General features: G+C 45.3%; 2 protein-coding genes across 4 annotated transcripts in view; one reads left to right on the top strand and one right to left on the bottom strand.

The window, feature by feature from the left end:
• ppm1kb (protein phosphatase, Mg2+/Mn2+ dependent 1Kb) overlaps positions 1–14,172 on the top strand; it is a 94,540-nt gene extending 80,368 nt beyond the window's left edge. For both annotated transcript variants that reach the window (XM_028802758.2, XM_028802759.2), the window contains exon 7: positions 7,240–14,172. In XM_028802758.2, the coding sequence (XP_028658591.1) occupies positions 7,240–7,371 (132 nt within the window). In that variant the 3' untranslated portion in view covers positions 7,372–14,172. The remainder of the gene's footprint in view (positions 1–7,239) is intronic.
• pkd2 (polycystic kidney disease 2) overlaps positions 1–23,055 on the bottom strand; it is a 913,849-nt gene that overhangs the window by 841,636 nt on the left and 49,158 nt on the right. The window lies entirely within an intron of this gene.

Here is a 23,055-nt window from a genome sequence, read left to right as displayed (position 1 = left end):
TAAGCAGGTCTGAGAATGTTATGGTTTGTTAGAAATATGGTGGAACTTTGTGTTGTCTGCACATCTGAGACCGGGCCCAGGGTGCCAGCTGAGCCCCTTATCATTATCTGAAAACAGCAGAGAATCGGTGTGACCGAGAGCTTCAGTGACAGGACTGGTGACAAATATCAGAGTAGCATTTTGACTCCAATTCTGCACTCAGGGTCCTTCTTAATGACGTCTCCTCAAGTCACCTGAAGGTATGACGCTGGCTCCATTGATTGGAGTGTAAAGGACAAAGAGGTCTTAGAGTTTGTTTGTGTTACTCCCGTGTGTCCAGGCTACATGGAGTCCGTTGTGCTTTGCTAGGCAGCACTTGTGCCTGAGGTCACCTGTGTGAATCTGTGCCTCCAAGACGACAAATCCAGTTTAGTGTAACATGATGATGATGATGGAGGAGATGGACACCGTGATTAGCTGCCCCACACCACAAGTCTGGGAGAGTTGGCGTGAATGCCAGGTTTTGAGGTTGGAGTTGACATGTTTTCTCTCAACGTCTGCATGGGTGGCATGTCTGTGGATGCTTGTACTTTCTTCCCAGAACCCCCAAGGACACTGGTGACAATGTTTTATCCTGAATGGACCAAAAACCCTGCAGTTTTCTTCTCAAAATCCATCCATCCATCCATTTGCCAACACACTGAATCCGAACACAGGGTCACGGGGGTCTGCTGGAGCCAATCCCAGCCAACACAGGGCATAAGGCAGGAACCAATCCTGGGCAGGGTGCCAACCCACCGCAGGACACACACAAACACACCCACACACCAAGCACACACTAGGGCCATTTTAGAATCGCCAATCCACCTAACCTGCATGTCTTTGGACTGTGGGAAGAAACCGGAGCACTCGGAAGAAACCCACGCAGACACAGGGAGAACATGCAAACTCCACGCAGGGAGGGCCCGGGAAGCGAACCCAGGTCCCCAGGTCTTCTCAAAATGGGTCTTAAAATCCTGAATTGGACCAAGCAGGTCCGAAAACGGATGAATAAATGGATGGGTGAATGCAGCTTTTCAGCAGAAGTGACTGTTAATGTTCTACTTGAGACATTTGTGAAAATGAAAAAAAGTCGCAGGGGCCTTTCTGTGTGGAGGTGAGAGCACCTCACCAGGCCGATGTGTTAGTGGAATTTCTAGATGTTCAATTCGCAGTTCTGATTTCTGCTGTTCAGTCGGGATCCGTAACATGCCAGACTAACCAACTGATTCTGAGCAATGAATTGTGGGTAGTCGCTGCTTCTCACTTTCCTAGCAAGTAGGGTGTCAAAGTTACAGGACGTGCCAGTGTCACGCCACAAAGCACCCTGCTGCCAACCCACCATTTAAACAGGTAAATCCATGGAAAAGGAAAAGTAACGACCAGCTCCTAATTGGTAGAAAAACTGGTGAATAACAATAAGCAAAATGAAAAACAACTTAAAACTGTGCAAAGGCAGCATATACCGTATTTACCCGTGTACCACGCGCACATTTTTTCCCGAAAATGAGCATTAGAAAATCAGGTGCGCGTCATACACATGGAAAATTTTTTCTGTAATGTTTACTTCTTCTGCTTGGGCTCTCTCGCTCGCTCTCTCTCTCTCTCTCCTCTCTCTCTCCCTCCCTCGCTCTTTCGTCATGCAACAAAAACAGAAGGGCATTTCGTGGAAAATGTGCTCTAAACTCTTCCTATACAATCACAACACGCCTCGTACATGGGGAAAATTTTTTTCGTGATCTTTCTTTGTAAAAATGAGGGTGCGCATCTTACACGAGGGCGCGTGGTACACGAGTAAATACGGTATACGGTGCGGAAGCAGCCAGCACCCCGCTTAATATGGAAAATAATTACGAAGAAAAAGTTCAGACGGCACTGTGGAAGTTGTGTGCCCTGGAGTGTTTACTCTCCTGAGGCTATGGGGTTTGCTTCTGTGCTCTCTGATTCAAAATGAATGCCAACTTCCAGCGACGCTCTTCTTTAAACAGTCCATGGGGTGGAAGATGGAGGACGTCTGGAGCCGCAGCAGAAGTGACATCAGTGGGCTTTGTCCTCCTGGCTATGGACAAGAGAAGAGAGGTTGTTAACGATCTCACTTCTCCAGACGCTGGTGTCTGTGTCCTTCCCTCCCAGTTTGCTCCCATGTGACAAGCCCCTGAATCCCACCGCCAAGTTTGAGCCCAGTGGGTTCAGAAGACCCAGCCATAAGATCTAACTTCCGGGATCGGGATTCGCCGCTGCGGACCACCTTGAAGAGGTCAACCTGGAAGTCCAGGACCCACCGGGTGATCCTTATGCGGTATGCGGCCATCCACTGCAGGGGGTCACAGTACGTCACCAAGGTAAATTCTAGCCCACCCGAAAGGTAATACCTTAACTGAATGACGGCCCACTTGATAATCAGGGCCTCTTCCTCTCCACCGCTGCTTACCTCCTCTCCTAGTCCTACAGTTTTTGGTGTGGGTTCATAAGCAGTTGTCCCACCACTGTTCGCAGTTCAGAGCCCTGGTTAGAAAGCTGGTCATGGCAGCAGGCTTATACTTTATCCATCCATCCATTTTGCAACCTGTTGAATCCAAAAACAGGGTCACGGGGGTCTGCTGGAGCCAATCCCAGCCAACACAGGGCACAAGGCAGGAACCAATCCCGGGCAGGGTGCCAACCCACCGCAGCTTATACTTTATCTCTCCATTCATTCACTAGCTGTACCTGTTAGGCCCTGCTTGTGGTCGTAGTGTGCTGGTTGCCAAACTGAGACTGCGCCATCACAGGGCACACTTATACACACGCCAGGCTCGCTTACAACTGGAACTGGAATAGCTGGAGCCACACAGTCATGGAGAGAACATGCTGCACCACACAGGCCCCCGGGCTCATTCATTATTATTACAGAATGCATTCGTTTGTAAACTCGCTTCATCCAGCTGGGTGGTCACAAGAGGTCAGAGCCTAACTCGGGAGCATCAGGCACAAGGAGGACACTAAACCCTGATGGGGTTGCCAGTGTATTGTTTGGCACACTCACTAACACCGGGCCAATGACTGCGATGTGGGAGGAGAACAGGAGGGTCATGAGAAATGAAGCCACACGGACAGCAAGTGGGTCCAAAATGTGAGCCCAGTCTGCCAGAGCTGTGCTCCCTCCATTTCATGATGATTTATTAAATGTCTTTAATGATTATTTCAAGAATTCTCTGAGCCCCTTTCTTATTGGCAATGGAGATGGACAGGTTGACAGACAAGATTAGACTGTGATGTCTGCTGATGACATTGTGATCTGTAGGGAGAGTAGGGAGCAGGTGGAGGAGACCCTGGAGAGGTGGAGATATGAGAGGAGAGGAGTGAAGGTCAGTAGGACCACCAAGACAAAATACATGTGTGTGAATGAGAAGAAGGTCAGTGAAGTGGTGAGGATGAGGGGAGGAGAGTTGGCGAAGGTGGAGGAGTTTAAATACTGGAGACCAACAGTACAGAGTAATGGGGAGTGTGGAAGAGAAGAGAAAAAGAGAGTGCAGGCAGAGTGGAGAAGAGTGTCAGGGGTGATTGGTGACAGACGGAGTGACAGGGAAGGTCTACAGGACGGTAGTGAGACCAGCTGTGTTATATGTGCTGGAGACGGTGGCACAGAGCTGGAGGTGGCAGAGTTAATAATAATAATAATAATAATACATTTTATTTATATAGCGCCTTTCCCATGCTCAAGGCACTTACAGAATATAATAAAGAACGGCAGCATACACAGTATATAGCATCATACAAACCAGATAAATAAATAAAGAAGATTAAGACAGTGAATTCTGAAAAAAAAAAGAAACAGACAACATAATTGATGGTCTCACACACACACACAGGTCACATGAACATCTTGACCTGGAGGTAAACTGAGAGAAGGGTAATGAAGTCAAGTAGAGCTAAAAGACAAACTGAACAGATGAGTTTGGAGTTGTTTTTTAAAAGAATTCATGGAGTCAGCTGACCTGATTAATTTTGGTAGGTCATTAGAGTCTGGGCGCTATACAGCTGAAGGCCCTGTCACCCATGAAGTGTAGATTAGTGAGGGGCACAACAAGATGGCCAGAATCAGAGGACCTTAGTGGGCGGGCAGGCACATAGTGATGGAGGAGGTCACTGATGTAGTTTGGTGTGATGTTATTTAACGCTTTGTAGGTTATTAATAGGATTTTATATTCGATTCTGTAGGACACAGGGAGCCAGTGAAGACGGAGCAGGATGGAGTGATGTGCTCGCTGCTGCTGGTCCGAGTCAGGACTCTTGCAGCTGAGTTTTGAATAAGCTGGAGCTGTGATATAAGATTAGAAGGGTCACCTGCCAGTAGGGAATTACAATAATCGATGTGGGATGTGATAAAAGCATGGACAAGTTTCTCAGCATTAGAGAAGGAGAGGAAGGAGCGAACACGGGATATGTGACGGAGGTGAAAGTAAGAAAGTTTCTTAATGTGATTTATGTGGGCGGAATAAGTGAGGGAGGAATCAAAAATGACACCAAGATTTTTTACAGTAGAGGCAGGTCTGATGAGATCACTGCCAAGATGGACTGGGAAGGAGCTCATTTTTATTAAGTTGCATTTTAGTCCCAATTTGCAGAAGTTCAGTTTTGTTGCAATTTAATTTTAAAGAGTTCTGCTCCATCCAGGTTTTAATTTCACTAAGGCAGGTTGTGAGCTGAGAAAGCTCTGATGAAGTTCCACTTTTAACATTGAAGTAGAGCTGAGTATCATCTGCATAAAAATGATAACCCAGTCCAAAGCTATGAATAATATGGCCAGGGGGGAAGCATATAAATACAGAAGAGCAGAGGACCGAGGACAGAGCCCTGAGGGACTCCTTGTGTGACTGGCACTGAGCTGGACCTGCTGTCACCAAGACTAACAAACTCTTGCCTATCAGTCAGATAGGACTTGAACCACTGGAGGGCAGTGCCAGAGATACCCAGCATGTTCTCCATTCTGGACAGTAGGATGTCACGTCTGACCGGAGTGTCAAATGCTACACTGAGGTCTAACAGAATTAATATGTTGGTCTGTCCAGAGTCTGCTGCCATAAGCAAATCATTGGTTACCCGTAGCAGAGCAGTTTCACAGCTGTGCTGCGCCCTGAAACCAAACTGAAGGGGTAACATCAAATTATTAGAGGTTAGGTAATTGGTGAGTTGGGAAGCTACAACACGCTCGAGAACTTTTGACAGGAAAGGTAAGTGGGAAATAGGCCGGAAATTGTTAAGATTGTCAGCATCAAGGCCAGACTTTTATAACATTGGGGTTACAGAAGTGATTTTAAAAGTGAGCGGCACAGAGCCAGTATCAAGGGACGAGATTATTATTGTTGTAACAGTCGGGATTATGGCATGAAGGGCTGGGGATGAGGTCCAGTACACAAGTAGTCGGCCTCATCTTACAAAGCAGGTTATTAACAGACGCAGATGTGACTGGTGAGAACTTAGAGAAGGAGCTGCTGGATGGAGTGGGAAAACAGGGAGAGATATAAACAGATGATGTATTTATGTTGGTTGAATTATTTAGATCATTAATTTTGTTACGGAAAAAGTTGAGGAATTCCTCACAGACTTCAGTAGAAGAGGTAGTTGGGCCAGATGCGGGTTCGAGTAGTTTATTAACTACAGAGAACAGAACCCTTGGGTTATCGTGGCCACTTTCTATTATTCTGCCATAATGGGTGTTCTTGGCAGCAGTTAGTGCTTCTCTGTAAGCTCTTTGGTGGTCAGAGAAAGCCTGGATGTCCACGGTGAGGCCAGTCTTATGTGACATTCTCTCAAGGCGTCGGCCAGCTGCTTTCATAGATCGCAATTCTGAGTTATACCAAGGAGCTGAGCGTTTAAAGGAAACCTCCTTATGTTTTAAAGGAGCTGTTTTATCTAATGCTGAGTGAAGGGCTGAGTTATAGTAGTCAACAAGACTGATGGAATAGGTGAAGACAGTAAAAGATCAGAAATGGATCCAGAAAGGATAGAGGGACAGATATTATTAAGGTCTCTGTAAGAAATTTGTCGTTTACAGGTAAGAGGAGGGAGAGGCAGTGAAACACTGAAAAATACTGCTTTATGGTCAGAGAGTCCCAAATCAGTGCTGTGAATGTTGGCCACAGATAGTCCAGAAGTGCAGATCAGGTCCAGTATATGACCACCAGAGTGGGGGGGGAATCAACATGTTGTGTCAAGTCAAAACAGTCCAGTAAGGACAGGAATTCATTCCTCACTTTAGATGTGGGGGTGTCAATATGGATGTTGAAATCACCAAAATGGATAATTCTCTGAGAGTAAGAGCTTAGGTGGGTCAAAAGTTCAATCAGATCGGATAAGAAGGATGCATTGTATTTTGGGGGACGATAAAGAACAATGAGTGAGACAGGACCTGATTTCATTATTAGTTTAAGAGCCAGGCACTCAATAGACAATGGACAGTCAATTGGGATTCTTTTAACGTTTAAGTCTTCTCTGACAATTACTGCAAGTCCACCGCCTTGTCTTGAGCTGCGAGGCTCTGTGTGGAAAGTGAAACCAATTGGAGTCGCCTCTGTGAGACACGCAAACTCATTTGGTTTTTGCCAAGTCTCCATTAGACACAGAATATCAAGTTTGGTGTCAGTGATGAGTTCTGATAACACCAATGCTTTGCCATTAAGAGACCTCGAGTTAAACAGTGCAATGTTAGCTAGTGAGGCTTCTTTCTGCACAGAGCCGTGATCAAGATGCTAAGATGTGCATTGGGTGTGACGAGGATGGACAGGATTAGAAATGAGGACATTAGAGGGTCAGCTCAGGTGGGACAGTTGGGAGACAAAGTCAGAGAGGCGAGATGGCGTTGGTTTGGGGAGATGCTGAGTAGATTGAGAGAAGGGTGCTAAGGATAGAGCAGCCAGCCAAGAGGAGGAGAGGAAGGCCTAAGAGGAGGTTTATGGATGTGGTTAGAGAGGACATGCAGGTGATGGGTGTGACAGAGCAAGATGACGAGGAAAGGAGATGGAACAAGATGATCTGCTGTGGTGACCCCTAACAGGAGCAGCTGAAAGAAGAAGATTATTTCATGAATTCTCTGCTCTGTTGGGCCCTTAACCTGCAATTGCTAAGCGCTCTGTGTAGTGAGAAAAATGCTATATAAATGCAAAGAATTATTATTAATCAAATAATAATAATAACAGCCATGAATGGTTTTCCTTCATTCCCTTTTCTTCTCTCCCACAGGCTCTCCAGTACGGCTCAGAAGACAACAGCACTATCATCATCGTTCCTTTTGGTGCCTGGGGAAAGCACAAAAGCTCGGATGTGAACTTTTCATTCAGCCGAAGCTTCGTCTCCAGCGGCCGATGGGCATAACATGGTGAAAACTAGGAATCGCCAATGTGCAATAAGGAGAAAAAAAAAAAAGACAGACCCCACACACGCCCCCCCCCCAATCATCATGCACATCGTCCTAACGCTCAGTGAAATGTATTTATTAGAAAGGTGGCGTTTTACCGACTACGCTGAAGCTGCTCAGTTCAAAGGTATATTGGGTTTGGTAAGCACACGGGCACCACTGCTTTTTATGAAATAGCAATCATCGTTTTTCTAAATTATGGGTCCTGCCCCAGCCGTAGGGTACCCATAGTTTGTTTTTTTTTTATTTCCACACATTTATTGTGAATTGGCCACCAACACTTGGACCTCCTGTACGGCACGTGCGTCTGGCACTTATCAAACAATGGGAAGGCCAGGACGTTGGCACCGCTGTCGGGTACACCAGCCCCCATCCCATACCCCCCAAATGATGAAAGAATGTAATCTGTCGTTTCGAGCCCTTGTCGTTATTTCACTGGAGTTCTGTGATGGAGACGCACAATTCGGACGCCGATGCGTAACTTTTAAGACGTTTCACCCTCCGCGCGAGTGAAGCTGCATTTCGGTTTCAGCACAATTTTTTTATCTCGAACCGACCTGTGAGTTAGATGTTGGCTTTTGTATTTAATGAGAAGGTTTGGCCGGAGCTCGTTGATCAGACTTGGGGAAGTTCAAAGGTGGCAATGCTTCTTATTAGGACTGTGGGACAAAGGACACTCGACTGGTCAACCACAGTGGCTCCTCTGGGGAAGGTGGGATGGTGGATGTTTGTTCATTTAATAAGACTTCGTCGTTCTGTATTTCTTCACTTCTTTGCATATCACACCTTGTGTCACCCTAGAAGCTTTTAACAGACACAGATTGAATTGGGCGGGGACCAGCACACTGACTTCTGAACTCCCAATCACCCATCCATTCAGACGGAAGCTGGTCCACCACAGGGGACACACACACAATCGCTCTCACTGGGACAATTTAGTCACGACCCGCAGGGGAATGAAACCAAGAAAAAGAACTGCACCCGGGTTCATATGTCTGCAAGGTAGGCCATTAAGCTCTCCCAGCATGCAGCTGGCATTGAAGCGCAGGCCTGTGTTGTTAGTAAGGTCTGCCATGGCTGCAGGCTCATATGCTGGTGCTTGTCCTTATTACTCATCCCTCTATTCATTCACTACATGTACCTGCTTTACCAGTTGTGCCAGTCCATTGTTTGGCACCCTCACCAACTTCAGGCTAATTCAGAGTAGCCAATCAACATAACTGCTCATCTCTGGGACGTGGGAGGAGAACCAGAGGAGATCTGTAGAGACAAAGCCACAGAGACAGTGATCCACTCTACCAGGGTGCTGAGGTAGCACCGCTTCCCATCTTCATGCCCACTCTACCTAAAAATAAATGATGTGCGTTGACAGCCAAAGGGGTAGTGTGGTCATTGTCACCTGCCACTTCACTCTCTTTAAAAAAAAACAAAAAAAAAACGACCATTTACAACAAAGGAATTGTCTGAATACAGAAATGTAATCAAAAGTCCTGAAAAATACCAAATCTGGGCATGGGATGGGCACAGATTGGCTCAAATCAATGGAGCGCTCCAAGTCTGAATACCAAGTCATGTTTGACCCATTCTGTTTGTCTCTCTAACTTAATAGGGCAGCCATGAATCCTGCCCATGCCCACCTTCAGTCTATCCGTCTAGCTGCCCGTAGGCCGTATGCACCCCAGAAGCAATTCGTATCTCCAGGAGGTCCAAGTCAAGTGAAGGTCTTTAGCTGCTCAATGTGACAGTTTGCAGCTCAGCACAAGGTGCGCACCTTTGTTAGAATTGTCACTTTACTGTCTAGGACACGGGTGTCAAACTCCAGGCCTGGTGGGCTGCAGGTTTTCCTAATCCGTGACCAGTTTTCACTGCTAATTAACTCCTTTTCCATTCCATTTAATAGCTCGGTCTTTAAGGATTTGGTCCTCTGAATTGATTCTTTTCTTCATTAAATGGCAGCCAAACAGAAATGAGATGTGAAACGAGCCAACAGATGAGCAGCTAAACGGGGGTTTCAAACTCCTGCCAATTTCACTCCAACCAGTTCCTTAATGAGAAGCCAATACTTGCTGTTACTTAAACCCGTCACTTAATTCCACGGCTTGCTGCTGCTCTCATTCTGCCACAGCAGACATTTCCCAAATTGATGATTTTCTGTTTCTGATTACTGACCTGAGAGATCAACTTTACTGAGACCCTCACCTTTCTTTATGCTCAGCTAATGTGGTTAGCTGGTCACCTGTTTGCTGATTTTGTGTCTCGTTATTGTTTGGCTGCTAATTAAGGAAACAGAAAGAACTAAGGGGTCGGAGTCGAGTTCATTAAAACTAAAGAAAAAGAAGTTAATTAGCAGCAAAAACAGGTCACTAATTAAGAAGGTGGTTAGAATGAAAGCCTGTGGCCCTCCAGGACCAGAGTTCGACACCCCTGGTCTAGCAGTTTCAAAGGGTCTTCTCCCTCCACAGGGCCCTTAGCACTAAAGTGAGAGGCTCGGAGGAGAGCCGCTGACCCTCCACATCGAGAGCAGCCACTTGAGGTGGTGTCTTACCGACTACGCTAAAGCTGCTCAGTTAGATACAAATACCACCTGGACACCTCCCTGTGGAGGCTTTATGGGCACAACCCTGAGGGAGGAGACCCAGGGCTTAGTGGGAGGATTACATTTCTCAGCTGGCCTAGGACTACCATAGGATGCCACAGCGGGAGTTGGCAGGTGTGGCTGGGGGAAGGAATGTGGGCCACCTGTTAAGAGTGTTGTCCCCGTGCCCCCATCCAGAGGGACCAGTCCATCCATTTGAAGGTCTGTAGCCATAGTAGTGTAGTAGAGAGTATGACATTAGGGACCTTCAAATGTCTGTGAGCTTGTTGGGCTGAATGTTCTTGTCAATGGTCTTGTAATCTTCCTCATCACTTGTATGTCTCACACTCTGTGCCCATGCTCTGCCGTGTTGCCCGATTTCTTTCAAAAAGAGCCAAGGGGACCGGCCTGCCATCTTGAAAATGGGTGAAGTTGTGACTGGCGGTAGCCACAGCACATGGCCCACGATTTGAGTTTCAGCCATCTGGCAAGACCCTTGTGGTACAAACGCTGATAGCACTGCATGATACGTGAAGGACGATTGAGACTTGACTAGCTGAAAAGAAAATGTAACACAAAATTAAAAATTTGCGATGGTCGTAGCAAAAGAAAAGAGCATATTAACAATGACTAGGAGCCACCCCAACGCATCCTAACTAGCACTCACAGAACACGGATTCGTAGCTCGCTGGAACGACATCTTCCACCACAGTCTTGTATTTAAAATGTCTGACAAAAACATCGACAGGGTGCCATGGTTGAAATTCATGCAAGGAACGGATATGGAGACACGAGCAGCGTGGGAGTAAAGCAGAGACAGGGCCGCCCAGGCACTACTTCTACCGACGACAAAAAGAGAAACCGAATTCAGAGAGAATCGATGAGTGACGGGAAGTCAGCAGAGGACTAGAAGTTTTTTGAACCTCAAGGGAGAGTTTTGTCAGACCTCTTAAAATCGATAAAGCAAATAAAGGTCAGAAGATCTGATTGATGTCTGTGCTACCAACAACAGAACAAGGAATCGATGAGCGACGGTCACAAATGAGGCTCTCCAGGTAGGCAAGATGCGAGTCCAGCCACAAGTAAACGTTTTTACCCCCAACGTGTAGAATGATGGTAAAAAATGCATCAAGCGGTTGTCAGGATTTGGTAGGGAAGTTCATCAAAATCAACAGATTTGAGTGACTTCTTCGCTTGGAAAAGTAGAAAAAGAAATCGATGAGCGGACTGTAGAGACATGACTGGTGACAGTCGGAAATGAGGCTGTGTGTCAGCTGGTTAGTGAGCTCCGCCACAAGTAAGTGACAAACGTGCACCAATCAGTGTCGGTATTTCGTAGTGAAGTAAATAGCAAAAAAAAGAAATCGCTGAACTCGTACGAGAAAATCGACAAACGCATCTGTGTTTACGCACGACTGGACGTTGAGATGAACGAAGATTGGTTTCCTGATATTTCTAAAACGGTGGCAAAAATCAGGGTCGGGACTCGGTAGGGAAGTAAATAAAAGTTTCTTCGACTTTTGCTTATCCGAAAGTTGAAAAAAAGAAATCAATGAGAGTCGATGAGTGACGTTCACAAATAATGGGCCACCATATATCAGCATTTTCACACGAGTGGAAGTGCGGTGAACCTCACGGAAGGAGATCTTCTAGACTACTAGAACCGTGATAACTCAGGAGCTGGGACTGGCTAGTGAAGTAACGCTCCGCACATTTGATGAACTTCTGCTCCGCCGAGAGCACAATAAGAAATCGCTGGTCTGGGTATTCATCCACAAGTACAGTAGGTGGATTTTCATGCTCCTTGAATGGTGGATAGCTGCGCTTGGTGCTTACAGATGACTGGAAGTTAATGGAACCTCAGAGAAGGGTTTTGTCAAACTTTAAGGACGGTAGCTAAAATCTGTGAAGAAAGATCAGTAGATTTACCCAAATCCATTCTACCGAAAACTCTTCTTGTGGAGAGTCAACAAGTGGTGGTCAGAAATGAGGCTTTCCAGGCAGGCAAGATGCAAGTCCAGCCACAAGTAAATGTTTTTGCCCCAACGTGTAGAACGATGGTAAAAAAAATGCATCAACCGGTTGTCAGTATTTGGTAGCAACGTTGATAAAAATCGACAGATTTGACTGAGGACTTCTCTACCGAAAATAGAAAAAGAAACTGATGAGGTCATCTTGGAGAATTGACAACTAGAAGTCACTAAAGGTGCCTGGACATCGACATTTGAGTTTTACGCACATCTAGAAGCGAGTTGAACCTCGAGGATGGGCTTCCTGAAACTTCTACAATGGTAAAAATCTGAGTTGGAGTTTTTTGGTGGGGCAAATATCTGCAGATTTGATTGACTTCTGTCTGACCGAGACCCTGAATCGATAATAACCGTAAATGGATTTTCAAATGTTTTGAATGCTGGCAAGCATCCATCCATTGGTGTTGGCCATTTTGAAATGGAGTAGATAAAGGTCCATTGATTTATTGGACTTCTGCTCTATTGAAACCAGAAGAAGAAATTGCTGAGCTTATATTAAAATGTCGACAAGTGACAGTCAAAAATGCGTCGGTGTTTACGCAGAACTAGACGAGAGGCGAACCTCAAGAGTTTCCTCAAACTTCTACAATGGTGGTGAAAAAAAAAATCAGGGTTAGGATTTTGTCGTGAAGTAAATAAAGGTCCATAAATCTGATCTGACTTTTGCTCTACTGTAAGCTGAAAGAGAAAATTTATGAGCTCATCAGAAAAGACTTGACAGTCAGGTCAGTGACAAGTGCGGCTGTGTGGGTGACATTGTATCACCGTTTTTGCACGAGTTGGAAGTGAGGTGAACCTCGGGTTGGTCTCTGAACAACTAAAACGGTAGTCAAAATCGGAGCAAAGTAAAGATCAGCAGATTTGATTAACTTCTGCTCTCCAGAAATCACCGAGGTCCTCGTGGAGAGTCGTGGAGTGACGGGTCAGAAATGAGGCCGTTCAGGTAGCCAGGCGTCGGAACGGAAATGAATCTGATGAGGGGAGTCTTCAGAACACTAGAAGAAAGACTTGGGATTGTGTGGTGAAGGTCATGAAGATCAGTAGATTGGATGGACTCTGCTGGCCAGAGGGCACAAGATGAAATCAATGGACTCCTTGGAGAGATTCAACCACAAGGCAGGGGATTGCCAAACTTCACAACGGCAGCAAAAACAAAGATCGGGGTTGTGTGTTGAAGCAAGTAATTGGTATTCTTGTTTTTTATTGACTCGTGATATTAATATACTCGTTACTTTAACATCGATGCCAGTATACCCTGGCATTAAAGCCACCGTTAAAAAATATTTCTGAAAGATTAAATACGCCAAACTTTCTCTAGAGGTCATTAGGGCCTAACGGTGAAGTGCGGAGGTGTCACGGCGCTCGATCTGATCTTCAGAATCAAAATCAAATACAATCGGGAGCAATCCACCATTAAACATGTGATCGGAGTAAAATATAATTTGATACTTGTGCTCCCAAAACCGTACAAAGCGTTAAAAGTGAATTGTAATAAATGGGCGTTCGGTAGCAAATTGCCGCTACCTTTGTGGCCTGCAGCAGCGCAGTGGAGATTAGCGCTGTTTTCGTTTTGTATTTTTGTGAAAGAGAAGAGCGAGAACATGAAGTACGAGACTAACGGACAAAGCTGGGCACTTTAGTGAATTTCGTTTATCACGGCACATAACAGAAGGCCACCTTTAAAGCACAACACGTGTGATGTGAATCTGGCGAGGACCCTCGTGTACATATGTATATACCGTATTCTTATTTAACTCTCTGTGAAGCATCCACGTCGGTGCTGCTCTGGCGTAGATTTATTTTCGTAATCTAGTTGTGGTATCCTGCCCGTGAACGTGTGGTGATGTACAAGACGTTTTCGATGGGCTCGTCGTTTTTTAATTCTCATAAACGCAACTTCAGAAAGCACACAACATCCAAAACCGTTTTCCCAACTAGTATCGAACACGCGGCCCAGTCGGCCCCTGTAAATTTTTGCTGCTCTATCCAATTTTTGCGAATAAGGAGTTTGTTGGGAAATTTGAGGGGAAAAACAGTTTGGATAAAATCTACTTGATTGGCACAAGCGGTGCGGCCGCGTAGCGTATCATCACTCGGACTTGAATGAACCATTTCAATGTTTCTATTGGGAATAAAGTGTTTTCTATCTGCTGTTTTAGTGTCTTTACTGTCATTCCAACTGAATACTAATAATAGGAGGGCGCCCCCTACAGGCCATTAAAAGAATGGTCGACAAAATGGCAGTCACACACAAGTCATAATCTTACTAAACTGAAAATGACTTAAGGCGTAGTGGAAAGATAAGCGCGTCAATCCAGTGGATTAAATCAGGACTTTATTATTTCAAGGAACAAACATATCCACCACCCCTCACTCGTGTGAGAAAGTAATTGCCCCCCATAGCTTCAATAATCACACTTCCACTGTTCCAAGCTTTACTTCAGATCCATTGGCACCATTTGGGAACCTCCAAAACTTCTTGGCCGCCATTCAGTGGTCGACTCGTCATCCTGCTGCACAAGCCAATGGTCACAGACCAACAACTGGACTGGACATTCTCCTTCAGAATGTTTTCGCAATGTGTCTCCTTCCATGATGACAAGTTTTTCACACCATCACTTCACGTTTCATTGCAGGTCAGATGTTCTTCCCGTCGAGTGCCAGACAAGAGCAGGCCTGGCGTCATCCAGAGAGTTTGTCTCGCCATTGAACGCGACTCCAGTAGGCTCGGCGATCATCCTGGTGTTTCGTTCCACTGATCTTCAGCTTCAGGTCCCAGACAGATGGCTGGTCATTCTCTTTAAGAATATTCTGGTTGCTTTCAAAGAAAGCATCTGCACACCAGCACTCCCATGTTTTATGGTGGGTCTGATGTGGCCACCGTGGACCCCATGGCCTACAACTTTTGGCTCAGCTGTCATTGTTCCCAAAGTCTTGGGCATCAGCCCGGTGTTTTGGTACCGATGGTCAGCTGAATAGCCAAGGTCTCTGCCTTGCTCCTCACCTATTTTCCTATCATGGAATCCTGAACGCTAACCATATCTGAGGGTGGGGAGGACTGCAGGTGTTTGGATGTTCTTCCGGGGACCTCTGGGACTTCCTGAATGATTTGCCACTGTGCCCTTGGGGTCATTTTGGCAGACCCACACGGTTCCAAGTGTCCTCGGTTTGGCTTTCATTGAGGTCTCACTGGCTTAGAAATTGGATTGTCTCTCTTCTCCTGATTGGTTTCAACATTTTTTCCCCTCCGTCATCTTTTCTGGAATTTCCTTTTGATGGAGGCCTTGTGTTCTTCCAGAAGCCTAATGGTGGCAACTTTACTGTCATGGTGAGAGACCGATTCAACAGGTCTGGCCATTTTTCAGTCAGTGGAGACAAATGGTCAATTTAGTTCAATCAGTTTTCAGGAACTAAAGGGGCAATAACTTTTTCACACAGGATAACAAATCTATTAAGTAGCAATTTAGAAATGGCGCTCTGTGTTTTTTTTGGATTCCCTTTTTCTAGTATGAAGCCATTCACTGTACAAAGGGGGCACACACTTTTTCACAGCACAGTTTTTCAGCATTCTTCACTGATGACGGCTTGAAATGTGCACTGCGGAGTGGGCTGTTGGAGTAGATGATGTCCTCCTTCTCCTCTTCTTCATGAAGTCCACATCTGGATGTCATGTAACAAAGGCAATTCTCTAGCTCCGATTAAGACACTGCTAAACTCCTCATTGGCTGCCAGTGAGGGGTCACTTGAGGGTCTCTAGAGGCAGCGGGCCAAAGCCCCCTCAAGGGGGTGCCATCTGCACTAAAGGGTTTGGCCACTGAGATACGCCGGGGTGATTCTAAATGAACAGATCCCAATAGTAACCAATGAAATGAAAAACGTTCCTGAGAAAAATTTTCACTTGCGCGGCAGAATCTGTTAATCCATTTGTATGCGGACAACGTGCAAAACGCACGCATTCTTGCTAAACTAACTATTAATTACTTCAGGAAAACTCAGTGAACAAAATAAACTGGAAAGGTGCGTTCCCATACGAGAGTGCTATTGGAAGTGACGACAGGATTGTTGACCAATGAATGAGGACGACAGCCGGATCTTCAATTCAAAAGAACAAACGACATTTCCATGGAGATTTCTGTATTGTCTGCCATTGTGCAGCACTAGTTACGAATTTGAATCTTTGTTATCTTTGATCCCCATGAAAACATGAATACAATACAAACTAAAAGGTGTAACGTAAGTCTCTCTATTATAAAAGAAAATCCTGCAACGAGAAGAGACTTTGGCCATGAGATTTTCCACCATTTCTGGTTCACGGCCCACGCCCGCGGTCCTCTCACCTCTCATTGGTGTGAATGCTTTGATCAGACACACTTCCTGCTCTCTCAGCTCTTATAAATTTTGATGTTTTCCTCTCTTTAAGTTCCCAATTAAAGAAGACATTTTATGTCCAAATCTTATTGAAGAATTTCATCACGAAGGGTTATCAACAGAAGAAATGAGTACATGAGCAATCCTAGCAGCGAGAAACGATGAAGTGAAATGAATTAAAGTGAAAATTGTTGATTGGTTACACGGCAAATTGGTTAAATGTGTATCAATAGACTGCTGAAACGGTGGTGATGGTGTGGAAGATGAAAACATCAAATTACAATATCATGAAGAATATCTACAACCGTTAACACCGTCTGGTCTTCCAACGCATGAATTACTGTAGAAAGAAGGACATATTGTAATGTTACTGTGTAATTAATGTCAGAGTGATGGGCTATGCTATGGGACAAGATTAGTTGTATTCAAAATTGGTCAAACAATTCTGACATGTAAAATTTTAACAGGCGACAAGAAAGGTAATGTAGTCCATCTTCACTAATGACATTGGACACCAAAGTAGATCCTGATATGCCATTCGTATTAAAATGTTTACAGTTTCCCATGAGAATAGCTTTTGCTATGACAATTAACAAATCACTGGGACAAACATTTGAAAAAATCATTTTTATTTATTGGAGAGAATGAAACGGAATTCACTCGCGGGCAGTTATATGTTGTGGTGTCACGATGAAAGTCCAAACACGGAATCAAAATTCAATGCAATATTGACGAAAAATTATTTCAAAGAATTGTTTTTACTGAAGTTTTACAGTAAAAGTGTAAGTTTAAAAAGTAGTTGCGTGTTAATTTCAAAGCCAAACAGAACAATATCGTATAACGCAACGAATACCTCTAACACAACATGAAACAGAATTTACTTTCAAATTATTCCGTTTTACTATTTTTTACTACGGTTAATTATAGTTCTATTATGATATGCATCAATTCCCATGAAAATAACAATCTGTTTAAATTATACAGTGATCCCTCCTCGATCGAAAGGTGAAAATCCATGAAGTAGAAACCATATGTTTATATGGTTATTTTTATATTGTCATGCTTGGGTCACAGATTTGCGCAGAAACACAGGAGGTTGTAGAGAGACATGAACGTTATTCAAACACTGCAAACAAACATTTGTCTCTTTTTCAAAAGTTTAAACTGTGCTCCATGACAAGACAGAGATGACAGTTCAGTCTCACAATTAAAAGAATGCAAACATATCTTCCTCTTCAAAGGAGTGCGTGTCAGGAGCACAGGCTGTCAGAGAGATAGAGAGAAAAGCAAACAATCAAAAACCGATAGGTGCTGTTCGGGCTTTTAAGTATGCGAATCACTGTACGGGAAGCATATCACGCAACAAAGCAGCCGCAAGTAAGCCCAGCAAAGAAGAGAGCGATGAAGGTAGTCTTTCAGTGTTTTTTGAGGAGCGTCTGTATCCTCTAGGGGAGCAAACAGACCCCCTGCTCACAATATATTTCAGGACTTTTATTTAATACGCGCTCTGGTTGGGTAGCTTCTCAGCCATCTGCCAATAGCGTCCCTTGTATGAAATCAACTGGGCAAACCAACTGAGGAAGAATGTACCAGAAATTAAAAGACCCATTGTCCACCGAAACCCACGAGCCAGCGAAAAATCTGTGATATTTAAATATGCTTACATATAAAATCCACGATAGAGTGAAGCTGTGAAAGTCAGAGCGCGATATAGCGAGGGATTACTGTACATCTGCTTCCTAGTGTCTAGTGTGTAGTGCCCACCCGAGAATTGGCGAGTGAAGCGAGAAGAGGGCAGAGCCCCCTAGTGTATATATAAAAAAACGTTTGGGTGGGGTATTCCTTTACACAAACTCTGAAAGAGAAAACGACTGTCGCCATTGCTTTTGACAGAAGAGAAAACTTGAAATCAGAGCCACGCTGGGCCTGCAAAATCCAACAGACACTTCACAACAAGAACGGCAGCAGTGCGGCACTCTTAAGGGACGTGAGCCGAGGAGAAGGTGGCAGCCTGAGGCCTGAGGTTGACGTTTAGCCTCCCAGCACGAGTTCCGAGTTTGTGGCCACGGTGACTCTTAACTTTTGGACGAAGACAGAAGGCAAACCCGCAGGCTGGAGGTGTTCATTTACTACCTGGAATTATTGTTTTTTTTGGGTAAAATTGATTTTCTTGAGTGCTGTGCGATGACTCAAGGAGGACCTGATCTTTACAAAACATCGCCGATACGAGATACCATTGAATGTGAGGGAAGCACTGGAGGGTCAGCTGATGGAGACAGAGAGAGACACCAGCTACTCTAACAACGTTCTACAGAGGAACCATAGAGAGCATCCTGAGCAACCACATCACCGTCTGGTCAGGGATCACAAAGCCCTACAACAGATAGTGAAGACAGCGGAGAAGATCATCGGCGTCTCTCTTCATCCCTCCATTTACACCACACGCTGCATCTGCAAAGCCACCAGCATTGTGAATGACCCAACACACCCCTCACATTCACTGTTTACACTCCTGCCATTGGGAAAAAGATAGTGAAGCATTCGGACCCTCACCTCCAGACTCCTGAACACTCACGGACCGGACTGACATCTGACATGTTGTGTTCTGTTCTGCACATTTGACTCGCGTGCACCTTGTTATATGTTACCTGTCGCAGATTCTTCGTTGTCCTGTGTCTTATGGAGCACCCTGGTCCTGGAGGAACGTCGTTTCATTTCACTGTATATGGATGACATGACAATAAATACTCTTGACTTGAGAGAGACGGTCATGGAGGACAACTAATTAGCTGCTCTACACCACGGAGAGCTCAGGATGCGCTACAGAAAATCAATTGTGCGTCGCTCGGTTTCATTGTGGCCTGCTAGCACTTAGTTTGCCTTTTCTTCTCAAGCAGGCAGGCAACATCAGGTCAGGTCAGGTTAGGGAGCAGGCACTGGTACAGCGTGTCACCGCACCAACACATGACGAAACAGGCAGTCATGTGGTCCAGTGCCACCCTCCATCTGCCACAGCCAGGTGTTACATGGGTATCCCCTTGGCCTGGCCCAGCCTTGACAATGAGCTGGATCAGCCTCGGGTAGTATGTGACTCTTCAATTCCACCAGAGGGGGTAAACGTTAACATTATTCAAGTTATTGTCTGTTTTTTTACCTGCATTTTTTATTACTCTTTAATTTAATATTTTTTGCTGCTGGAGTATGTGAATTTCCCCCTGGGATTAATAAAGTATCTATCTATCTATCTAATGGCGCCACATGGCCGTAGTGCCGTAACTGATGCTCCCACACAATGCAGGTCATGTGGCGCCATTACCTAAGGCTGATCCAGCTCATTGTCGAGGCTGGGCCAGGCCAAGGGGATGCCCACGTCAAACCAGCGGTGCCCAAGGAAGAGGCACAGCAGTGAAGGAGTCCAGTCTTCATCTCACGTCACTGGATAGCATCCATGTCTCACAAACGGTAAGCACCAGGACTCTAAAGACTTGGACCTTCGTCCTTTTGCAGAACGCCACACACTCCTTTTCCAGCGACCTCATGCCCTCCCAGTCTGTCTACTGACTTCATAGGAAGAGTCACCAGAGTCATGAATGTCACTGCCGAGGTAAGTAAACCTCTCGACTCAACTTTCGACTCTCTCCGCGGACAGACACACTGCTGATGGCCGTGCCCATGAGGTCATTGAAGTTGACCTCAAACAACAAGCTGCAAAAAAAACAATAATAATAATAATAATCTACTGTGGCTGGCATGTCTCATGAGTTCCAGTTTGATGTTTTGAGGACATTTCTGCCAATGTTTGTATTTTTATTGACATCAATGACCAGCTCAGCCAATAGGCGATGGACTGATGGACCATATCATGGGCCATCACCCTCAGCCCTCTTCCCTGTTCCAATATTTGAGTGAACTGGCTGACCAGTCAAGTTAATCTCGTATTCCCCGTTTAGCCGCCACCCTGCTATCGGTATGAGATGGTGCAACGAGGGCTGGAAGTGGAATTAAAGGTGTACCCCTGCACTCACTTATCTGGGTCTGCTCCTTCCTTCTCTTTGTGACGTTTTATAAAACACACACAGTTACTTCCAGAGAGCAGGCGTTGGTTACTTTAAATGTGCTTAAATGCATGCAAGGCGAGAGCGCGATGTGCCAATACGCATCCACCATCTGCAGTAAAAGCCGTCTTAACACCATCATAGGCCCCCCGGGCAAAGAAGAGCACAGGGACCCCCATTTTGATAGCAAAAACAGAAACAAAACAAACGTGGGAACCTATGCTCATGATGCCCAGCATGCCCATGCATTAAGATGGCCCTGAGTAAATGTAAGGAAAGCCCTGGGCACAATCAGGTTGCTACCCGGACAGACTCCTCATGTGCAGGGTGGGAACACGGAGACCAGAAGGGACTTTATAGCAATGACGGACCATCTTAAAGTAATCGGCTCAATTGACCGCACACACACATTGCAATAAAAGGGCCACAACAGAACAACTCGGTCTTTGCACACAGAAAGCACCCTCAATTAATTCATATACAACTAATATGAGATGCTCAAATGTGTGCGACTGGTGTTACCGCGATCACACCTGGCCGAAGCAAAGACCCCAAATAACAAAGCGTAGGAGAAGCAGACTTGAGGGTCAGGCTGAATGTGATGGCAGCGCCTGCCATTGACACTCATGGCGTACAGTACATCGTTCTTATAGGCAAAACTGAAAGGCTACTCACGAAGGCGATTAACGCCTAGTGCACACATTTAAGGTCATTACCAACACTGAAGACAACTGTAGTGAGAGAACCTGACATATTTAGTTCAAGAACATCAGAATGGGTCTGACGTGTCACTGAAGTGAGCAATGAAATGAGATTCCCTGTTGATTTCATTGGCCTAAAATGCCTGCGTAGGACTTGCGGATGGTCACAAGGCCACTTTTCATGTCAGATTCATCTACAATGAAATAAAACACTAAGATGTGTGTGCGCCCGTCTGTCCTGGTCGGTTTGGTTTTGGTGAGGCGAGCAAGCGAGACACAAGACAGGAGGCACGCGGAGAGTCGCCTTCAATGGCCAGGAGTATAAATGATGACAAAATGAGGGGGGCAAGGAGCCTCAAAACTAATGAGAGCGTCTCTCATGGGGGGCTTCACTCGACAGACACATTAGAAGACTCGACACGAGGACAGGCCATTCAGCCCAACAAAGCTCGCCAGTCCTGTCCACTTATTTCTTCCAAAATAACATCAAGTCAAGTTTTGAAAGTCCCCAAAGTCCTCCTGGCCACCACACTACTTGGTCGCTTATTCCAAGTGTCTGTCGTTCTTTGTGTGAAGAAAAAATTCCTAATGTTTTTGTGAAATTTCCCCATCACATGTTTCCAACTGTGTCCCTGTGTTCTTGATGAACTCAATTTAAAGTCACCGTCTCGATCCACTGGACTAATTCACTTCATAATTTTAAACACTTCAGTCAGGTCTCCTCTTCATCTCCTAAAGGCTCAGCTCTTTTAATTTTTCCTCATCACTCATCCCCTGTAGCCCTGAATCAGCCGAGTGGCTCTTCTCTGGACCTTCTCTTGTGCTGCTATGTCCTTTTTGTAGCCTGAAGACCAAAATGCACACAGGACTCCAGATGAGGCCTCACCAGTGTGTTATAAAGCTGGAGCAGACCCTCCTGTGACTTGTACTCCACACATCAAGGCGCTATATAACCTGAAATTCTGTTAGCCTTCTTAATGGCTGCTGAACACTGTGGGGAAGTCGATAACTTAAGAGTCCACCATGACTCCTAACTCCTTCTCACAAGGTGGACTCTCGATTTCCCGACCGCCCATTGTGTATTCAAACCTAACATTCTTACTATCCACGTGTAACATTTGACATTTACTGACATTAAATTTCATTGTCCACAAATCTGCCCAAGCCTGTCTGCTATCCAAGTCCTTCTGTGATGATATAACAGATTCCAAATGATCTGCTAATGCACCTGTCTTGGCATCATCTGTAAACTTCACCATCTTGTTCTTTATATTCCTATCTAAATCATTTACAGATATTAAAAATAGCAGCAGCCCCCACACTGCCCCCTGCTGGTCACCACTCTTAACGTCACCCAATTCTGATTCTGCTTCCTGTGTCTGAGCCAATTCTGCCCCCGTCTACACACTCTGAACTGCCACTTCTTTTAGTTTGATGCCCACCCTCTCCTGTGGCACCTTATCAAATGCTTTCTGAAAGTCCTCATCAATCATCTCATCTGCTCCACTCTGGTCGTATCCTTTTGTTCCTCCTCATAGAATTCCAGCCTGTTAGTAAAACACGACCTCCGTCTTCTGACCCCATGCTGACTGTCCTGTCCCTGCCAGGTGTTGCTCAATCTTCTCCTTAATATTTCCTTTCATTAATTTTCCTGTGATGCCCGCTAAGCTTACTGGCCTGTAGTTGCTCTGATCTGCCCAGTCACCCTTTTTATATAATGGGATGATATTTGCCATTTTTCAGTCCTTCAGAATCTCTCCAGTGCACAGTGACTTCTTAAAACGCCAGTCAAGAGAGGTTCAGGCGCAGGCCGAATTCAAGGAAAGGCACTGAAGGTACACGAAGGGCAGGAGAAATCAAATATTTTTACATAAATGATCCGTTTTCAGCAGGTAACAACGGCTGACGTTTT

This window comes from Erpetoichthys calabaricus, chromosome 5 (genome assembly GCF_900747795.2).
Source record: "Erpetoichthys calabaricus chromosome 5, fErpCal1.3, whole genome shotgun sequence".
Lineage (NCBI taxonomy): Eukaryota > Metazoa > Chordata > Cladistia > Polypteriformes > Polypteridae > Erpetoichthys > Erpetoichthys calabaricus.
Note: the sequence above shows the minus strand (reverse complement) of the source record. Positions and strands in the feature narration are given on the sequence as shown.